The sequence below is a fragment of the Prionailurus viverrinus genome, chromosome A1, assembly GCF_022837055.1.
Source record: "Prionailurus viverrinus isolate Anna chromosome A1, UM_Priviv_1.0, whole genome shotgun sequence".
In the NCBI taxonomy this organism is placed as follows: domain Eukaryota; kingdom Metazoa; phylum Chordata; class Mammalia; order Carnivora; family Felidae; genus Prionailurus; species Prionailurus viverrinus.
In genome coordinates this window covers 12906416-12926825 of record NC_062561.1, presented here as the reverse complement: position 1 = coordinate 12926825, position 20410 = coordinate 12906416, and the positions used below count along the sequence as shown (strand labels likewise).

General features: G+C 36.2%; 1 protein-coding gene across 3 annotated transcripts in view; it reads right to left on the bottom strand.

Annotated features, from left to right (window-relative positions):
• Positions 1-20410, bottom strand: part of RFC3 (replication factor C subunit 3) — a 49737-nt gene that overhangs the window by 17348 nt on the left and 11979 nt on the right. Inside the window, exons 5-10 of one of the 3 annotated variants that reach the window (XM_047873685.1) lie at positions 20094-20275; positions 18941-19077; positions 18757-18855; positions 8893-8962; positions 8788-8803; positions 7172-7348 (exon numbers count right to left, since the gene is read on the bottom strand). In XM_047873685.1, the coding sequence (XP_047729641.1) occupies positions 7323-7348; positions 8788-8803; positions 8893-8962; positions 18757-18855; positions 18941-19077; positions 20094-20275 (530 nt within the window). In that variant the 3' untranslated portion in view covers positions 7172-7322. Of the gene's footprint in view, positions 1-7041; positions 7349-8787; positions 8804-8892; positions 8963-18756; positions 18856-18940; positions 19078-20093; positions 20276-20410 lie in introns of those variants that run through there. The other 2 variants (XR_007155216.1, XM_047873671.1) reach the window with 2 other exon arrangements.

Here is a 20410-nt window from a genome sequence, read left to right as displayed (position 1 = left end):
AAAGAATATAAACTTCAAGTTTTAAGAGGAGTAAGTTCTGGGGCTCTAAGGTACAGCATGGTGATTATAATTAATAACACTATATTATATACTTGAAAGTTACTGAAATCTAACGGTCTCACCATAAAAATGAAATAGTAATTATTTGATGTGATATGATGAGAGGTGTTAGCTAAAACTATGAGGATACTCATTTGGCAATTACGTATATCATATCAACACACTGTATAACATAAACTTACAGAATGTTAGATGTCAATTATACCTCAATACCACTGGGAAAAAATACATTAAATCATAGAGTTTTACAGAAATTAGGGCTTTCAGTTAAAATCTTTAAGACTTTCACTACCAATTATGTAAGAGTAACTGATACTGGACTTGCTTTCCCACTGTAAACAACTAGAAAACTAGACAAAATACATAAAGCAACTCTGTAATAGATGTTGAACAGAGAATGCAAGACTGTAAGGCATAAGAGAAAAAAAACCAATGAGGTAAACTAAAGTCACCTGATTTTTGCCTAGAGGCACTTTCCTGCAGGATAAGAAGGGCAAATCCAGGCAGACAACTGTGATAACAATGAGCTGGAGAAAAGAGAATTCAGAAGCTAAGGTGGTTGAATATGCACAGCAGAGATCTAGAAAAAGAGCGAAACAGAAAAGGCGTACAAAAATCTGCATAAGGGTTTCTTTTCTTGCATCTTTGGATGATTACTAAGCTACATATGCATTGAGTGTGACTCCACAAAGCCAGACCCCCCCCCCCCAAAAAAAAAAAAATACTGGGAAAAGATATGCTGAGAACTGTAAGCTGAAAAATTACCAGAGCTCACACAGGGCTGGAAGACATTTGATTTCCGGTGATCCAAGACACAGACACCTTAGTGATCTCCAGGGTATTGAGTAGAACACCAGAAAAGTAATGTCTCAGTTGTCAAGCTTAACTACTCTAAAAAAGGTGAAAAACAAGCAAGAAAAGGGATCAAGCAGTTAATCAAATAACTGCCCGCTAAAACAAAGTTCAAAACTGTTTAAAGACAACAGAATTCAGACATTCAAAAATGTAACATTACCATGTAATATTCAAAATAGCCGGCATCCAATAAAAATTAATGCACATACAGAACCGCAGGATATATGACCCACAATCAGGAAAAATACCAGTCAACAGAAACAGATCTAGAAATGACAGATGGAATTAATCAAAGACTTCAAAAGGGCTATTATTAATATAAGAAATTTTTTAAAAACCATGAACAGAATAAGAAATGTAAAATACAAAAAAAGAACCAAATGAAACTTAACTTCCAGAGTGGAGGAACTCAGTATTTAAAATGACAATTTCACTGCATGGTCTTAAAAGCAGATTAGACTGTGCGTAAGATTAGTGAACTTGAAGGTAACAGAACCTATTCAAACTGAAGGACAGTGAGAAAAGGCCTAGAAGAAAAAGAGAGACTCTACAGGACACTATCAGGAAGTCAGAAATATAAAACTAGAGTCTCAATGGACAGGGCAGAAAAATATTTCAAGAAAACAGCTAAATTTTCCCAAGTCTAATAAAGTATATAAACCCACAAATCCAAGAATCCCAATAAATACAAAGCAATATAAACAGGAAACTACAAAGAAAAATAGTGTCAAGACACATCTTAATCAAACTCCAGGAAACTAGTTATAAAGAGAAGTTGTAAATCTCACAAGTAGCCGTAGTAAGTAAAATAAAAGAAAAACACATAGGGAGAAAAATTAGGATATAAATCTCTCTTCAGAAAAAATGTAAACCAAAAGACAAAAAATATTTTTCAAGAAAAAAAACCCATCAAAGTACAATTCTATATCCATTAAAAATGCTTTCCAAAGAACACTGCATACTAAAGACATTTTAGGCCCCACCAAAACCAACAAAACAAAACAAAACAAAACAACCCTGAGAGAATTCACCAGATCTGCCCTGCAAGAAAAGCTTAAAAAAAAAAGGTTTTCAGACTAAAGGAAAATGATATCAGATTGAAATTTAGATCTACAAAAAGCAATGAAAAAATGAATCAGTGAAGGGCTACTTACACTAAGTGAAACAGGAGGAAATTGGGTGATCTCCCTCTACAGAGAAGTATTAAAAATGAGTGGATAAAACTGTCAAAAACAACCAATCGGTATACTTAAAACATCCAAATTAGGCAAATTAAACAATGTTTATTGCTAAGAAACTAGCTTTACATAAAAACGGCAGCAACTCTATGGCATTCTCCACCTGGTGTTGTTAGAACACACCTGTCACTTGGTCAGTAAAAATTGTAGCTGTGTAAGTTCAAGGCTGATTGCAGCCAGAGTAGTGGACTCAATTCAGGATGTAGACATATGAAAACCTATGGCTTTGCTGGATAAAAGTGGCAGACGTGGTTCAAAAAGGATGGGGGAAAATCTATAGCTTTGCTAGCCCAAGGTTACAATTCTAGTTCATGACCACTGAGAGACCAGTCAGTTATTGAACTGAGAGATCCTGGAAATAAAAGAGCCATAGAGGGACTAAGATACAATCTTGACTGACACATAACCAAATGAATGCTAAACTGGGGAAGTGAAAACCAAAGGATACTGAGAACTGGTTGCAATCTTAGAATGTGTTCCTCAGCCCACCTATAGCTCAGCCGACTTCAAGCCTCATTTAAGACGCTGAGCTCAAACTGCCCAAATGATTATCTGGTCACGAAACTATGCAGACAGAAACATGAAGCCAGGCTTAAAAATAATAATAATAATAATAATAATAACAATAATAATAACAACAACAACAACAACTGAGCAGAAACATCAGACACAGCACAGTGAAAGGAAGATAAATTACACAGTTTAAGTCTAGGTAAGCTATGAAACATAAAAATCAGAAAAAAAAAACACATAAAGATGGCTAAAATATATTATCTAAAATTAAGTTTTCAGCCACAAATTACCAGACATGGGGTTATGGGAAGGAAAAAAATATACTGATACTGAGTAGAACCAGATGTTGGATTTAGCAAAGACTTCAAAGCAATTATAAATATATTCAAAGAATTAAAGGAAAAAGATAAAAATGAGACAACAAATAGGGAATTGCAATAGAAAAACTGAACCTACATAAAAGAGCAAAATGGAAACTCTAGAGTTAATATGCACAAACATTAAAATGAAAAATTAAATATCAGATTGCACAAACATTAAAACAAAAAATAAATTAGCTATCAACTATGAAATGGCATAAGAAGGAATCAATGAACTTCAAGATCAATGAAATTATCCAGTCCAAAGAACATAAAGGAAAAAGACTAAAGGGGCGCCTGGGTGGCTCAGTCGGTTGAGCATCCGACTTCAGCTCAATCATGGTCTCATGGTCTGTGAGTTCGAGCCCTGCATCAGGCTCTGTGCTGACAACTCAGAGTCTGGAGCTTGCTTCGGATTCTGTCTCCCTCTCTTTCTGCCCCTCCCCTGTTCATGCTCTGTCTCTCTGTCAAAAATAAATAAACGTTAAAAAAAAAAATTAAAAAAAAAAAAGACTAAAAAAAATGAACAAAGCATCAGCATTGGGTGGGGGGGGGAGACATCAAACATTCCAGCATATAAATAATGGGACTCTCAAAGATGAGAAAAAGGATCACAGAAAAGATATGAATAAATAATGGTTAGAAATTTCCCAAACCAGGGGCACCTGGGTGCCTCGTTTGTTGAGTTGGCTCAAGTCATGATCTCATGGTCCATGAGTTTGAGCCCTGCATCAGGCTCTGTGCTGATAGCTCAGAGCCTGGAGCCTGCTTCAAATGCTGTGTCTCCCTCTCTCTCTACCTCTTCTTCCCCACTTGTGCTCTGTCTCTCTCTCAAAAATAAACGTTAAAAAAAAAATCCCCAAACTGATACTACAATAATACTACTCATAATAATCTAATCCAAGAAACTAAATAAAACCCAAGATAAACACAAAGAGAATTAAAACTAGACACATCTTGGTCACACTGCTAAAAAGCCAAAGAAAAAATGAAAATATTGAAAACATCAAGAAGAAATAACAGAAGGTAGTAGAATGAAATATTTAAAATGCTGGGGGGGGGGGGGGGAAGTAAAATCAACCAAGAATTCTATAGATGAAGACAAAACAGATACATTCCAGATAAAACTGAGAATTCATTGCTAGCAGAACAAGAAATATGCCTACCATGCAAACTCTCATCAAAAGAAAGCTGGAGAAGCTATCTTAATATTGAAGTAGATTCAGAGCAAGAAATATTATCTGAAACAAATATTATCCGAAGTAATGACAAAGGTGTCAAATCACTAGCAAGACATAATAATCCTAAATATGTTTGCACCTAATAATGAGATTCAAAATGCATGAAGTAAAACTCAAAAGAATTGAATGCAATAAATCCATAATTATGGCTGGAGATTTCAATATTCCTTTCAGTAAGTGAAAGAAAATTAACAATAAAAAAGACTTAAAAATATATCTGTAAAATCTTAAGTATTTGGAAATTAACACATTTCCAAGTAATAATTCAAAGAAAAAATCGTTAAGAAAAACGAAAAAATAGTTTGAACTAACGGAAGTGAAAACACACGATATCAAAGTCTGTGGAGGAAGCTAGATCAGTATGCCGGGTGAAATTTGTAATTTTAAATGATTATTAGAAAAAAATGGTCTAAACTCAATGATCTAAATCTTCATGCTTAGACTCTGGAAAAATAAGAGCCAACTAAGTCAAAAGTAGAAGAATGGGATTAATAAAGATAAAAAGGTAATCAATAAAATATGAAACAGACAATACAGAAAATCAATGCAACCAACCAATTTTATAGGAACAATTAGAACACTCTTTTTGTTGACAGGAATGCAAAATGGTACAACTTCATTGGGAAGCTTGTTTGGCAACTTCTTAAAAGTTAAACTTACACCTATCTTATGTCCAGTCATTGTATTCCTATAAATTTACTCAAGAGAAATGCAAACAGTATGTCCACAAAAAGACTTATACAGAAATATTCAGAGCAAGTTAATTTATACTAACCAAAACCTGGACACCCAAAGGTCCATCAATAATAGGCTTAAAACATACACAAACATATTCTGATCAATAAAAATTGAAATTAGTGAAACATACGTGTTTCAACAACATAAAGGAATCTCAATTATAATTGAGACAATGAAGCCTGAGAAAAAGACCATACAGTATTTGACTTTAAATTCTTGAACAGGCAAAACTAATTTATAACCACAGCAAGCAGATCGGTGGTCACTTGAGCCAGGGTAGGGGTAGAGTGACAGCAAAGGGATGTGGAAGAAACTGAAGTTGATAAAATCTGTATCCTGATTGGGATGGTGCTACTCTGAATACATTTGTCAAAAATCAAATACAGACAAAGTGGGTATGTTTTAGTATAAATTACACCTCATTCCTCTAAACTTCAGCCTCTTTATTTTTATAGAAGATAATACCTCTCTCCTAGAGATGTAAGGGTCTAATAATACATAAAGTCCCTAGTGCAACGTCTAGCATATGTAAGCATTGCATTCTCCGACAATTCTCTAAACATTTCCTGTTTATAAGAAACTCTCAAGCTTGCCATACAATTACAAGACAGCTGCTGTTAGAAAGTTCTTCTTCACTTTCAACTAAAATGTCTCCCTTTAATCTATGCACACTGATCCTAAGTACACATTCTCTAGAGCAGTGGTTCTCAAACTTAAAGGTACACCAGAATTCCCTGAATAGCTGATCCGATTCCCATAGTTGCTCATTCAGTAGATGTGGAATCAAAGTTGAGAGTCTATGTTTCTCAGTTCCCAGGTGATGCTGGTCCAGAGATTCTACTTTGAGAAGCACTGCTCCAGAGGAATAAAAATTGTAAGACCACTCAGACTTCCTAAACATCAGAAGACAGTCACAATATTTTCACTTTTTGTTTTTCAAATTAAAAGTCCTAACTCTGCCAAACCGCACTTTCCCAGTTCTTCAGTTATAGTCAATATCCTTCCTAGCATGTAAGTGCCCCAAGGACTGGGACTGCTAACTGGGGCCTAACTAGTACCCCCAAAACAAACAAACACAAAAAGGTCATCTTTCCTGACCTTAACAGTTTCCCATAAGCCTAAAACTGCTACACGTTTTTATATGTGTGTAGCTGTGTCCATCAATTAAATACTTCCTGACTGATCACTACTACAAGAAGTCTCCCTGTTATCCTCACAGAGATAATTTAACTTATTGGAACTTAAAATCTTTTATTTCACCCTTGTTGGTTTAGCTTTTGAGTCATGCTTCTGTTGCCCAAAATTAAAGAAACTATTCAGAGCCTGTCCTACAAATCTGTCAAGCAAACTCTTTGTTCCATGAACCAAATATCTAATGAAAAAATGTTCCAAAGGATAGGATCAATGACAGAAAAATACACTTGTTCAAAGAGTAATTTCTATACTAATATACCTTTGCTGTGAAACACATGATGTATGTTCTTCAACAATCTCAAGTATTCAATGAAAACATTCTTATTTCTTAGTAGCCCACCTAATATGTGAATTACTGAAATAAAATTGGATTTCTATAGTCTCAACAGGAATGGTACCAACAATGTTCTTCACACTCAGGCTATTTAATTTCAAAATTAATCCTTATATTTCCTGGAAAAAAAAAAACAAAAAAAACCAAAAACAACCCACAATTCTTGACTGAGAGAAAATATGATTAAAGGTAATGACTTGCCAAGCAGAGTTATGTGCCTGTGGCCAAAAATGGTCATTTAGAGGATAGAAAACAATCTCTGCTTTTGTATGTAGTAAATTTCCTCCAACAGATGAGAGAAAGGATGGAAAATGGCAAGACCAACACTGCATAGTTGAATAGCAAATTTTGAAAGTATATTAAACTCTAAAATCATGTTTCTGGACTCTGAAGTTTCTAAGTTGTGTCCTTTCAATAACTTCAACAGTATAAAAGAGCAATTATTTAAGTATAATAATTAATAGTTCACAGAAAAATTGCTACCAAAAAAAACCACAAAACACCACAAATAAGGCATGGTTAAGTGAAGTTAGTTTATTTTACCTGCAGCTCTTCCAATATAAAATGGATGTAAATGATGATAGTGAGATATATTAGGAAGAATTAAGGATAGCTGTTAAGATGTCAAAACATCATGCCTTCCAATCCATCCTCCATGAACTTCTTATAAAGTGCCATAAATTTGGCTACAAATGCTTCCAAGTGATAAATGGCTTTGCTACCCAGCTGTAGACGATGTTCATAGTAAGCTGCCATCTGGGCCACTTCCCCTTTCAGCTGTCCATCACAATTATGTAAAAGTTCTGAGAGAAGGCCCTGAAAAAAAGATAACCAGTAATTTAAAAAGTAATCATTAAAAAAATAATAAGCTGAAACAAGTTTTATTTCTCATTCAAAAAAGAAGCAAAACCTCAGTATGTTCTTTTTACTTGTGAAATCTCTTTTATGTTCTTTTATATGGTAGTTTTCATCCAAAAACAAAAAAATTGCATACCTTTTCCATAATGTAAAATGTGGTAGCTATCAATCATATTCCAAATGCCAAATACTTAATGTATGAGGGTGCAAAGAGAGAAGTAAAAAGATGCTCACTGCAACGTTATTAGTTACAATAATAACGTGTAGCCAACCTAAAGTTCCACCAACAGCACCATATTCAAAAAAATATATGATATAGTCCCATAATGAAATTCCATTCATCACGAGAAAGGATAAAAGAAATCCATACTGTCATGAAATATCATCCATGCTACATTATTTAAAAAAAACAAACAAACCACAATGCAGAACATTGTGAGGCTTTGTGAAACTATACACACACAGCCATACATATGGGCATATTTCTACGTGACTAGAATACAGGTCTGTTGGAAGTGCTCACCCTTGTGAAATGGATGGGTAGAACTCACTCTCTTTTATATTTGGCATAATTAGAATTTTTTCTTGTGAGTGTTGCCATATAACTTTAATAAATATAAACAGAACCCCCTGCATTCCCTAACATCTAAATCAGTCAACACACATGGCTTAGACCTACCAGACCAAATCTAAAGCTGTGCCTTACAAAATCTTACAAAGTCTAGACTCTGCCTACTTCTTTAATGTCATTCCCTATGTGCACTAAACCTCACTGTCTGAAATACAGCTGACCCTTAAACAACGTGGGTTTGAACTGTGAGGGTCCACTTGTAAGCACATTTTTTTCAGTAAGTCCAGTAGCATAAATGTATTTTCCTTATGATTTTAATATTTTTTCTCTAGCTTAGTTTATTGTAAGAATACAGTATATAACACATCTACATAATGTGTTAATCCAGTGTGTTATCAGTAAGGCCTCTGGACAGCAGTAGACTATTAGGAGTCAACTTTTGGGATAGTTAAAAGTAATACACAGATTTTCAACTATGCAGGAGGTCAGGGTCTTAACTACCACGTCGTTCAAAGCTTCAAGGTTCAAAGGTTAACAGTACTTGTTCCCCAACTATTTACACGCTGCCTCTCTTTTAATCTTCTAAGTCTCAGTTTAAACATGCCTTCCTCACAGAAGCCACTACTGACCTTCCACAGCCCACCTTCCATTACCATTTCACCTTCTTACTTCCTTTGTAGCACTTATAACATTCTGAAATCCTTTTGCTTCTTGTTTCCCATTTCACCCCACTAAAATGTATATTTTCTGAAGGCAGGGCCTCCCAGGTCTTCCTCAACACTCCCCTAATGGTATCTGGCACACACAGGAAAGGTTCAATAAATACCTGTTGAATTAATGAGCTGGAGAGAAAGAAATGACAATGTGTCTCAGTACTGCAAAAGTCCAAATTTCATGGTTATAAATGGTTCAGGAACTGAAATCGGATTACCTTCATTATAATTTCAGGAGGAATACAATGAGTTAGAAGCTCATAAAGTCTTCCACGGACTTCAAGGAGCCTATATAAAACAAGATAATTAATACTTTGTAATGAAAATAAGACACAATTTTTTCAAGAACATACTGTGCTGTTTTAGTTTATGAATTAATTCCCATACATTTTGTTAAATGGCTTATCATACTTAAGATACACATTTAAGCTTTTCCTAATTTCAGTTCATGTTTCTAAAAGAAAATGTTCAGAACTCATTTAAAGTCAGACGTTTACATTCAGTTATTAATTACATCAAAATACCATGAAAGTGCCAGACAAAAATTAAAACTTCAGGAAGAGTGAGGGTTGACATTATTCACACTGCATTTCAACCTACTTTCATGACATATCATGTGAATATGTTTATTTTTCCTCCAGATAGATACCTCGGACATCTAGAAAATGGTCATGAAAAGATAAGACAATCACTAGTTAATTATACAAGAAAAGAGCATACAAGCATGATTCTATATATCATTACATACTACCTCAACTGCAAAGTAAAAAAACAGTATGGCAAGGAAACAAAGTGGTCCTGTCACAGAAAGGCAGTACAATAGGTCATAGGCAAGCACAGAATCAGATTGTCTGAGTGAATATGAATACTCCAACCTCTGAGCTCTTAATTTTCGGCCCTTCTCATAATAGTTCCAGGAAAGAAAGAATACATATGGCATTTTAAAATGGCAAGAAGAAAATGACAAGTAAAATTGTAAGTACACATAAAACAACTATCTTTCTCCGTATATATACTTAGTACCCTAAAGGGAAAACATGTTTTAAAGCTTTTAGTAAAATATTAGTAAGATTTAGGAAGATATTAGTAAATATCACAGATGTTCCATATTTAGATCAGAGAAGTGACTCATCAAAGATTTTCTTTTGCAATACTAGAACACTTCCATTCAAATCAAGTTTTCATCTTTTTTTTTTTTTTTTAAATTTACAACCAAGTTACCATACAGTGTAATAATGATTTCAGGAATAGAATTTAGTGATTCATCACTTACATATAACATCCAGTGCTCATCCCAAAAAGTGTCTTCCTTAATGCCTCTTGCCCATTTAGCCCATCCCCCCACCCAATACCCCAACAACTTTGTTCTCTGTATATGAGTCTCTGATGGTTTGTCTCCCTTGCTCTTTTTGTTATTTTTGCTTCCTTTCTGTTATGTTTACCTGTTTTGTATCTTCCACATATGAGTGAAGTCATATATTAAGCTTAGCATGATACACTCTAGTTCCATCCACATTGTTGCAAATGGCAAGATGTCATTCTTTTTGATCCCAAGTAATATTACATTATAGATATATACCACACTTCTTTATCCATTCATCAGTCAATAGACATATGGGCTTTTTCCATACTTTGGCTATTACCACCAGCACTGCTATAAACTTACCACCAGCACAGCACCCCTGTATCCTTCAAGACAGCGCTCCTGTGTCCTTTGGAGAAAGACCTAGTAGTACAATTGCTGGTTCATAGGGTAGTTCTATTTTTAATTTTTTGAGGAACCTCCATACTGTTCCTTCAGAGTAACTGCACCAGTTTGCATTCCCACCAGCAGAGCAAAAGGATTCCTCTTTCTCTGCATCTTTGACAACTTCTGTTGTTGCCTGAGTTGTTAATTTTAGACATTCTGACAGGTATGAGGTGGTATCTCATTGTGTGGTTTTGATTTGTATTTCCCTGATGATGAGTGAGGTTGTGCATTTTTTCATGTTATGGGTCTGTTAGCCATCTGGATGTCTTCTGTGAAAAAGTGTCTATTCATGTCTTTTGCTCATTTCTTCACTGGATTATTTGGTGGGTGTTGATTTTGAGAAGTTCTTTACAGATTTTGGATACTAACCCTTTATCTGATATATCATTTGAAATATCTTCTCCCATTCCGTCAGTTGTCTTTTAGTTTTGCTAATTGTTTCCTTCACTGTGCAGAAGCTTTTTATCTTAATGAGATAAAGTTCAATAGTTCATTTTTGCTTTTGCTTCCCTTGCCTCCAGAGACATGTCAAGTAAGAAGTTGCTGCAGCCGAGGTCAAAGAGGTTGTTGCCAGCTTTTTCCCCTAGGATTTTGAGGGCTTCCTGTCTTATGTTTAGGTATTTAATCCATTTTGAGTTTATTTTTGCATATGGTGTAAGAAAGAGGTCCAGGTTCATTCTTCTGCATGTTGCTGTCCAGTTTTCCCAACACCATTTGCTGAAGAGATGTGTTTTTTTTCCACTGGATGTTCTTTCCTGCTTTGTCAAAGACCAGTTGGCCATACGTTTGTGTGTCCATTTCTGGGTTCTTTATTCTGTTCCATTGATCTATGTGTCTGTTTTGTGCCAGTACCATACTGTCTTGATGATTACAGCTCTGTAATACAGCTTAAAGTCCAGAATTGTGATGCCTCCAGCTTTGGCTTTCTTTTTCAGAATTGCTTTCACTATTTGGGGTCTTTTCCGGATCCATACAAATTTTACGACTGTTCTAGCTCCGTGAAGAATGCTGGTGTTATTCTGATAGGGATGCATTGAATATGTAGACTGCTTTGGGTAGTGTCGACATTTTAACAATATTTGCTCTTCTGATCCATAAGCGTGGAATGTTTTTCCATTTTTTTGTGTCTTCTTCAATTTCTTTCATAAGCTTTCTATAGTTTTCAGTGTATAGGTTTTTCACCTCTTTGGTTAGGTTTATTCCTGAATATTTTATGGTTTTTGGTGCAATTGTAAATGGGATCGCTTCCTTGATTTCTCTTTCTGCAGCTTCATTACTGGTGTATAGAAATGAAACTGATTCCTGTACATTGACTTTATATCCTGAGACTTTGCTGAATTCATGTTTCAGTTCTAGCAGCTTTTTGGTGGAGTCTTTTGGGTTTTCCAAATAGGTTATCATGTCATCTGTGAAAAGTGACAAGTTTGACTTCCTCCTTGACATTTTGGGTGCCTTTTATTTCTTTGTATTGTCTAATTGCTGAGGCTAGGACTTCCAACGCTACTCTGAATAAGAGTGGTGACAGTGGACATCCTTGTCACATTCCTGACCTTAGAGGGTACACTCTCAGTTTTTCCCCATAGAGAATATTAGCAGTGGGTCTTTTTGTACATGGCTTTTAGAATCTTGACATATGATCCTTCTATCCCTACTTTCTTGAGGCTTTTTGTTAAGGAAGGAAGCTGTATTTTGTCAAATGCTTTCTCTGCCTTTGAGAGGATCATGTGGTTCTTATCCTTTTAATAATGTATCACATTGATTTGCAGATATTGAACCAGCCCTGTATCCCTGAAAGAAATTCCACTTGATCATGAAGAATTCTTTTGATGTATTAGTGGATCCAGTTTGCTAGTATCTTGTTGAGAATTTTTGTACCCATGTTCATCAGGGAAATTGGTCTATAGTTCTCCTTTTTAGTGGGGTCTTTGTCTGGTTTTGGAATCAAAGTAATGCTGGCCTCATAGAATGAGTTTAAAAGTTATCCTTCCACTTCTATTTTTTGGAACAGCTTCAAAAGAGGTGTTAACACTTCTTTAAACGTTTGGTAGAATTACCCTGGAAAGCCATCCAGCCCTGGACTTTTGTTTGTTGGGAGATTTTTTGATTACTGATTCAATTTCTTCCAGATTTGTCCATTTCTTCCAGATTGCCCTATTGGCATATAATTACTCATAATATTCTCTAATTATTATTTGTATTTCTGCAATGTTGGCTATGATTTTTCCTCTTTCATTCGTGATTTTTATTTGGGTCCTTTCCTTTTTATTTTTGATCAAACTAGCTAGGGATTTATCAATTTTCTTAATTATTTCAAAGAACCAGCTCCTGCTTATCTGTTCTGCTTTTTTGATTTCAACAGCACTGACTTCAGCTCTAATGATTATTTCCCGTCTTCTGCTGGTTTGGGACTTATTTGCTGTTCTTTTTCCAGCTGTTTTAGGTGTAAGGTTAGGTTGTGTACTTGAGACCTTTCTTCCTTCTTTAGGAAGACCCGAATTGCTATATACTTCCCCCTTATGACTGCCTTGGCTGCATCCCAGAGGTTTTAGGCTGTCATGTTTTCATTTTCACTGGCGTCCGTGTATTTTTTAATTTCCTCTTTAATTTCTTGGTTAACCCATTTAGTCATTAATAGGGTGTTCTTTCATCTCTAAGTATTCATGATCTTTCCAAATTTTTTCTTGTGGTTGATTTCAAGTTTCGTAGCATTGTGGTCTGAAACTATGCAAGGTATACTCGTGATCTTTTTGTATTTGTTGAGGGATGATTTGTGACCCAGTATGTGATCTATCCTGAGAATGTTCCATGGGCACTAGAGAAAATGTGTATTCTGCTGTTTTAGGATGAAATGATCTGAATGAATACACCTGTGAAGTCCATCCAGTCCAGTGTTTCATTCAAAGCCATTGTTTCTTTGATTTTCTGCTTAGATGAAATGTCCATCGCTGTAAGAAGGGTATGGAAGTCCCCTATTATAATGGTTATTATCATCAATGAGTTTTATGTTTTGATTAACTGATTTATATATTTGGGTGCTTCCACGTTGGGGGCATAAATATCTACAATTGTTAGGTCTCTTTGGTGGACAGACCCCTTAATTATGATATAATGCCCTTCTGAATAATAATGCCCTCTTGTTACTGTCTTTATTTTAAAACCTAGTTTACTTGATATAACTATGGCTACATCAGCCTTCTTTTAGCCACAAATAGCATGATAGACGGTCCTCCAACCCCTGACTTTCAATCTGTAGATGTCTTAGGTCTAAAATGTGTCTCTTATAAGCAACATATAGATGAGTCTTGTTTTCTTATCCACTCTGATACCCTACGTCTTCTCATTGGAGCATTTAGTCCACTGACATTTAGAGTGAGTACTGAAAGATATTAATTTAGTGCTGTTGTATTGCCTGTAGAGTTGGGTGTTTCTAGTGATGTTCTCTGGTCCTTTCTAGTCTTTGTTGCTTTTGGTCTTTTTTGTCTTGTTTCATCTTTTCTCCACTCAGAGTCCCCCCTTAAAATTTCTTGCAAGGCTGGTTTAGTGGCCACGAACTCCTTTGGTTTCTGTTTGTCTGGGAAACTCACTATCTCTCCTTTTAATTTGAATGACAGCCTTGCTGGTTAAAGAATTCTTGGCTGCATATTTTTCCAGTTCAGAACACTGAATATATCCTGCCACTCCTTTCTGGCCCGCCGAGTTACTGTGGATAAATCTGCTGTGAACCCGATCTGTCTTCCTTTATAGGTTAAGGACTCTTTTTTCCCTTGCTGCTTTCATAATTCTTTCCTTGCTGCGTATTTTGTGAGTTTGACTATGAAATGCCTTGGTGATGGTCGGTTTTTGTTCAATCTAATAGGAGTTCTCTGTGCTTCTTAGATTTGGATGTGTCTTTCCCCAGATTAGGAAAGTTTTCTACTATAATTTGCTCACATTTAACTTCTGCCCCTTTTTCTCTCTCTTCATCATCTAGGACTACTAAGATTTGGACATTATCTCTTTTTTAATAAGTCACTGAGTTCTCTAAGTCTTATACTGTTTCCTGTAGAACTGAAACAATGAAGCACTCTATAGTCCATACACTAAGCAGGTAGACAGACCTGTGTTGGACTTTTAAGGGATGTGCCTGGAGGGCACAGCTGGGCAGGGCTTGGTGAAAAGGCTCTGTTCTCCACTAGGTGGTGCTGCTTAGCTTACTGAGCTGGATCAGTGTGATCTGCATGCACCGTTATGCATGTATGCGGGAGAGGTGGAAATGGCTTCACCCAGCTTTCTAGTCTGACAAAGGAACTTTGTGCTCTCACCAACCCACAATCAAGCACCTCTCCTTTGTCTTGGGCTTCCATCCACTCCCCACCTCCACCTTGTCCATGTCCAACCCATCAGCCTACCAGGCAGCATCTCCCTCCAGAGTTTTATCTCAGATGGGGTTGTGTTTCAAAACCCCACACTTCATAGACCCCTGCAGCTTAGATCCCTGCTGTCTCTCTGAGGGAGGCGCTCGCTGAGCAATGGCTGGGTGGTGAATTACCCCCAGAAAATGTTTGTGCAGTCGCACAGTGGTAGAAGTTCAGAGATTATGGCAAATCCCAACACAGAGCCAGTGCCTGGTTTCAACACGCGCAGGTGTCTTTGTCTCAATAGCAGCAAATGTGGCTGCTCTCAAGGGTCCGTTGGGACCACTGCCTGTGGAGAGGCCATATGGCCTCTAGCAAATGTTTTCCAAGAAGGGGAACCGCTTCTCCCTGTGTGGCACATGGACCCGTCAGACCCCGCTGCCTGCTCCTGCAGATTTGCCCTTTTACCTCTCCAGAGCACAGAGCATAGAGGATTTATAGAATCCTAATGGTATTGAGACCCTCTCCTTCCTTTCTGTCACTGGTTTTAGGGACCAGATTTCTTATTCAGTCACTTGTTAGTGTTTTCACTCTTTCTCTCTCTCCAGCTACTTTCAGGAGAGTGCTTTTCCTGCACTCTCCACCCCTCTTTCCTCTCTCCACAAAAACAGCTCCCTATCCTCTGTGGCTATTCTCTCCCCCAGTTCACTTCTCCACACAGTGTACCTGCCGAGTTCTGTGACTCAAGTTATGCATATTGTTGTGTTAATCCTCAGATCAATTTCCTGGGTATGCAAAATAGTTTGGTGCTGATACAGCTGCATTTCAGAGATAAGACAAACAGAACTTCCATGGTGCTTCGCCATCTTGCCTCATCCCCTCATCAAAGATTTCTTAAAAGTAGAAGTTCAGACTCTTCTCCAGAGAGCCCGAGTATGAAGTTGTATCACAATAAAATAAAGTGGGAAAAAAACCCAGCATCTTTTGAACATCTGCTATGTGCAAGACACTGTAACAAATTATTTTACTTAAGTCCTCACACTAGCTCTGAGTGGGGGCATTATCTCCCTTTTTTTAGATGAGAAAAAAAAAGGCTGATAGTTTAAGTAACCTCACAAAGTTGACTATAGAAGAACCATGAATTAAGAACAGATCTGCCTTACTCTCAAATCCATACCCTTCCAATGTTTGCCAAAGTATTTAACTCTTTCCTCTGTATGAGACTGACTGCAGTTTGCTATTTATACCTCACAACACCATTCTTTTACTGAAAAGAGAGGTTAGGCTTTCATTTAAACTCATGTCACTGAGGCAGAATCTTAATTCAAGTCTGATTCCAAAGGCCTTGATCCTTCTTGGACATGATAGTATTATCTTTAAAAAAAAAAAAAAAAAAAGCAGGGGTGCCTGGGTGGCTCAGTCAGTTAAGCATCCAACTTCTTGGTTTCTAGTTTAGGTTCAGGTCATGATCTCACAGTTCATGGGTTCAAGCCCCACATCAGGCTCTGCACTGACAGTGTGGAGCCTGCTTGGGATTCTCTCTCTCTCTGCCTTCTCTCTCTCAAAAATAAATAAGTAAACATGAAAAAAAAAAAAAAAAGTAACCCTGATTATTAAAGAGTTAAGAAACAGATACAAATGACAGATGGTATTAAACCATTTTAGGGAATCTATACACCCAACCTGACATCAACAGTTGCATGCTCTATCAACAGAGTCAGCCAGGCACCCCAAAATTATTCTAATAATTATGCATATCATTTATTTCTAAAAAGTTAATTCAGGATGTTTTCCTCTACAACTGTTCTATGCTGTGTGCATTGTGTGCATGTTACATGCATCTTGTCTTAGTCTGAGTTCATTTCTAATATAACTTAGTTTCTTAAAAATGAATATATTCTACAATTTTTTTGTGTCATTATTCCTTGGGGATTGCAAGTGCTAAAGAGTACAAATTCTTCTGTCAGAGAAACATGGTATTATTGAACTGTCTCTGATTCTTAACTGAATGTCTGCAAGTAAGCAATAATCTCCCAAAACAGTTTTCTTACCTATAAAATAAAGATAATAATAATACTTTTCCACGTAGGACTGCTCTATGAATTAAATGAGATGTCACAGTGTAAGAACATTAATAATTGCTCACTAAAATTAGCTATCAAATTAGAAAGCTATGACTCTTCTAAAATAAATAAGAATCAAGACTGTAAATATCACAGCAAGTCTAATGGGTCAAAAATGAGAAACAATTATTTGGTACTGTGTGGGCCAATAATCAGAATGATACCAGCCCTCCTAGTATTTCTGGTCAACCTGAAAGCTTTGAAATTCAAATGTCTTTTTTGTAGCACAACGAAATCAATTCCTACAACTGTTAGTCTAATCAGGAAATAACAACACCTCTTTTTAAAAAAGTGTATTTGTGAGCTGCCCAAACTTGTTTGGAAAATTGAAAGAGATAGCAGCTGCTAGAAGAATTAAGCAAAGCAATGATCAACTAAAGTCTTAAGAACAAACTAGTAATTATCAAATACTACAACATCTGTACCTAGCTCTCCTAAAATTAGGAAAGTTCTATAACTGCTACTACCAAGTTTTCGTCTTTAAAATCAGAAAACAAGAAAGTCATCTTCAATGCAGAAATATTTTACAAAAGTAAAAGTCTCCTAAAACATGTTTTGAATTTTATCTCTTTTAAGGCTGAGATTACTTCACTGCTTAGCAACATTTTACAAAATGGAATGCACACTTTTTCCTAAAGTAAAGTTTTCTTTTCTGAAGAGACTACTTACAATGTTTGGCACTTCTTAAAAACTATTAAATTCTTCCATTAAAATAAATGAATTATAGGAATTCAAAGCAAACCCTGATGAAATACTAAGAACCCATTATGTATGACTATCCACGAATCTACATGGTGGCCAAAGAGTACATGTTATAATCCTTTTGAAGAATCTTTACAAAAATTAGAATTCATCAGATATATCACCCAAGAGGAGAAACAAGGTATATTTTTCTCACGATTATTTTCACATGAACCAACGAAGCTTAAACTTTAGCAGATGAACACAGTCCAGTGTGTTTCTTAAAGCAATCAACTATCCTCTCTTAAGTCCAGAGGTGGTTTCTCAGGTCTGACAGGCATTAAGAATAGGAGACTACATATCAACGAGCCTTAAAAACCTCTGGGCCTTAAAACTGCCACTCCTGATTTGGAGAAAAGTAGATGGCCCTTCTCAAAGTTGTCATAAATCAAACAATTAATGGCTGACATATTTTCAGTATGAGCCACTACTGAATAATAGACCCACAGAAGTAAACAAAAACAACTGTTCAATAAATATGTTATAAAACACTTCCTAAACACTGGTGGCATATACACAATATTGTTAACAGAGCTTATCATCATACTTGAGCACAGAGTTCATGTATGTTTTCAAACCATTATCACACAATCTTTTTTGCTCTTCATAGCAAAGGCACAAGTATTCCCGGCAGAGTAATAACAACAGTATCTTCATTATATAAATGAAAAAGTTAAAACTCGTTAAAATGAAGTTACCTGCTCAAGGGCATAAAAATCAGTAGAGGTATGATTCATAGCCTGGTATCTTTCCAAGATATGATGCATCAATTACAATTATAATATTATTCTTTTCAATATTAGAAAATTAAGCACATTGAGTTATAAATTAAGTCATCTGAGATTCTGAAAGGAAAACTAAAACTTCCAAGATTTGTTTTAATTTATATGTACGTTCCATATGCAAATGTCAATAGCTTAATAAAAGCCACGTTACTACATACCACCTATTCTGAACCAGTAAACTTCTAAAATTAAAATCCTATCTTTTCTTTGAAAGTTTAGTATTCATATTCAAGATTTAACTATAATTCTAAATGGCACTGGTGGTAGTATGAAACAGCTAATCCAAAACTCAGACTATCTGTTCTATTTCTATGATCAAACTTTTATGGTCATTTTTGAGACTACTTACCTTTGTGGAGTCTGCTGACTGACAATAGCATTAGCAGTCTCTCTCAGATACACCTCCCAATCTGTTTCAGGGATTTCTTGATCTGCAGTGAAAGGATATCTACATGATAAAAAGAGAACACAATAAATTATATGGAAGCTTGTGCCCCAAAATGTTTCCTGTGGTAACTGCCCCTTTCACTCACTGTTGCACTCTGCAGGCTTCACACATAAGTAGGGCTTTTCGAAGATTCCTGCAGGACTTCTCTGCAAGTCTATGAGCCAGTTGTGAAGGAAGAGTCAGACCTTCCTTCTTACACACAGTAGATAAAACGTGACAAATCTACAAAAAAGACAATTAACAAAAACGGGCAATCTATCAGCACACACTGAAGCAATTTCTGTTGATAACACCTTTATAGACCCTTGTTATTTATTTTTGTCACTCCCAACCCTAACCCACAGGCTCCTTTAGCAGAAAGCCAGGGGTCAGTCAAGTTGTCAGGAAGAGGCAGCAACTGGTCCTGCCAACTACAGAAAGAGCTGGTTTCAGCTCCAAGTCCTGCCAGCCATCTTGGGGGGCTGGGTGTGGGGGGGGGGGGTGCTGTGAAAAAACACACAAGGCCTCAGGTCTTTGACATGGACACCGATCAGAGGGCTGCCAAGTAGAGTCTCATAGGCTGAATTCTGCGTGACTCGGGGGGTGTTACTTGCATGCCCTAAGAAGCGAATAGTGCCCACAGGAGGGTGTAACCTGGTGGTCCCTTTTAACTATATTACTCTCAAAATTTTTATAAGTGAAACTTTTAATAAAGTTACTTCACCACTTTGCAACTAACACAAGGTGACATATTATCCCTACTTTGCATAAAATCACCCCAAATCTATTAATAGCAGGGAAGCTGCTTATTGTGAGAAATTTGCATTTTTACTTTATAAGTGTAAGAAAAGAAATCTATCTCAAGTCTCCTCCAAAGCCAATTAAATCAGCTTGAGGTAGAATAACTAAATAACTAGAATAACTAAGTAACTAGCCCTTAACTAGTTTAGTGAAATTTATACCTACTTAAGGTAAAAAATGACTTAAAAGGAAGAACTTCTTAAATATTGATGGCATATATGCAATATTATTCTTAATAAAAGTTTATAATCATATTTTCTATGTACTGGTGATATCTGGTATTTAATACCATACATATTCATTTATATATCTACTAGAGGTTAGTATCCAGGCCACAGCTGTTCCTGAATCACTAATACATTTCACTATGTTTTTACAAAACAAACATGACAAAGATATACACACAGTACTCAGAGAATCTGAAATGAATGACTTCTGAAAAGTTTCACTTGACTTACATCTTCAATGCTGGGAGCAGGCACACGAACCGCCAGGCACCTACTACGAATAGGTGGTATCACTTTAGATGTAGAATTGCAACACAAGATCAATCTGCAAGTGGACATATACTTTTCCATGGTTCTACGCAAAGCATGTTGAGCGTCTTTGGTGAGTTTGTCAACCTCTGTCAGTAATACCACTAGTCAAGGAAAAAGAAACAAATTTTAACTTGAGAATCTATCTCCTTCTCTTCCTTCTCATTATTTGGAGTGAAATTCTAAATAAGAAGTCTGATATACTACTCTTCCCTTTGGCAAGGACATATAAAAGTCTC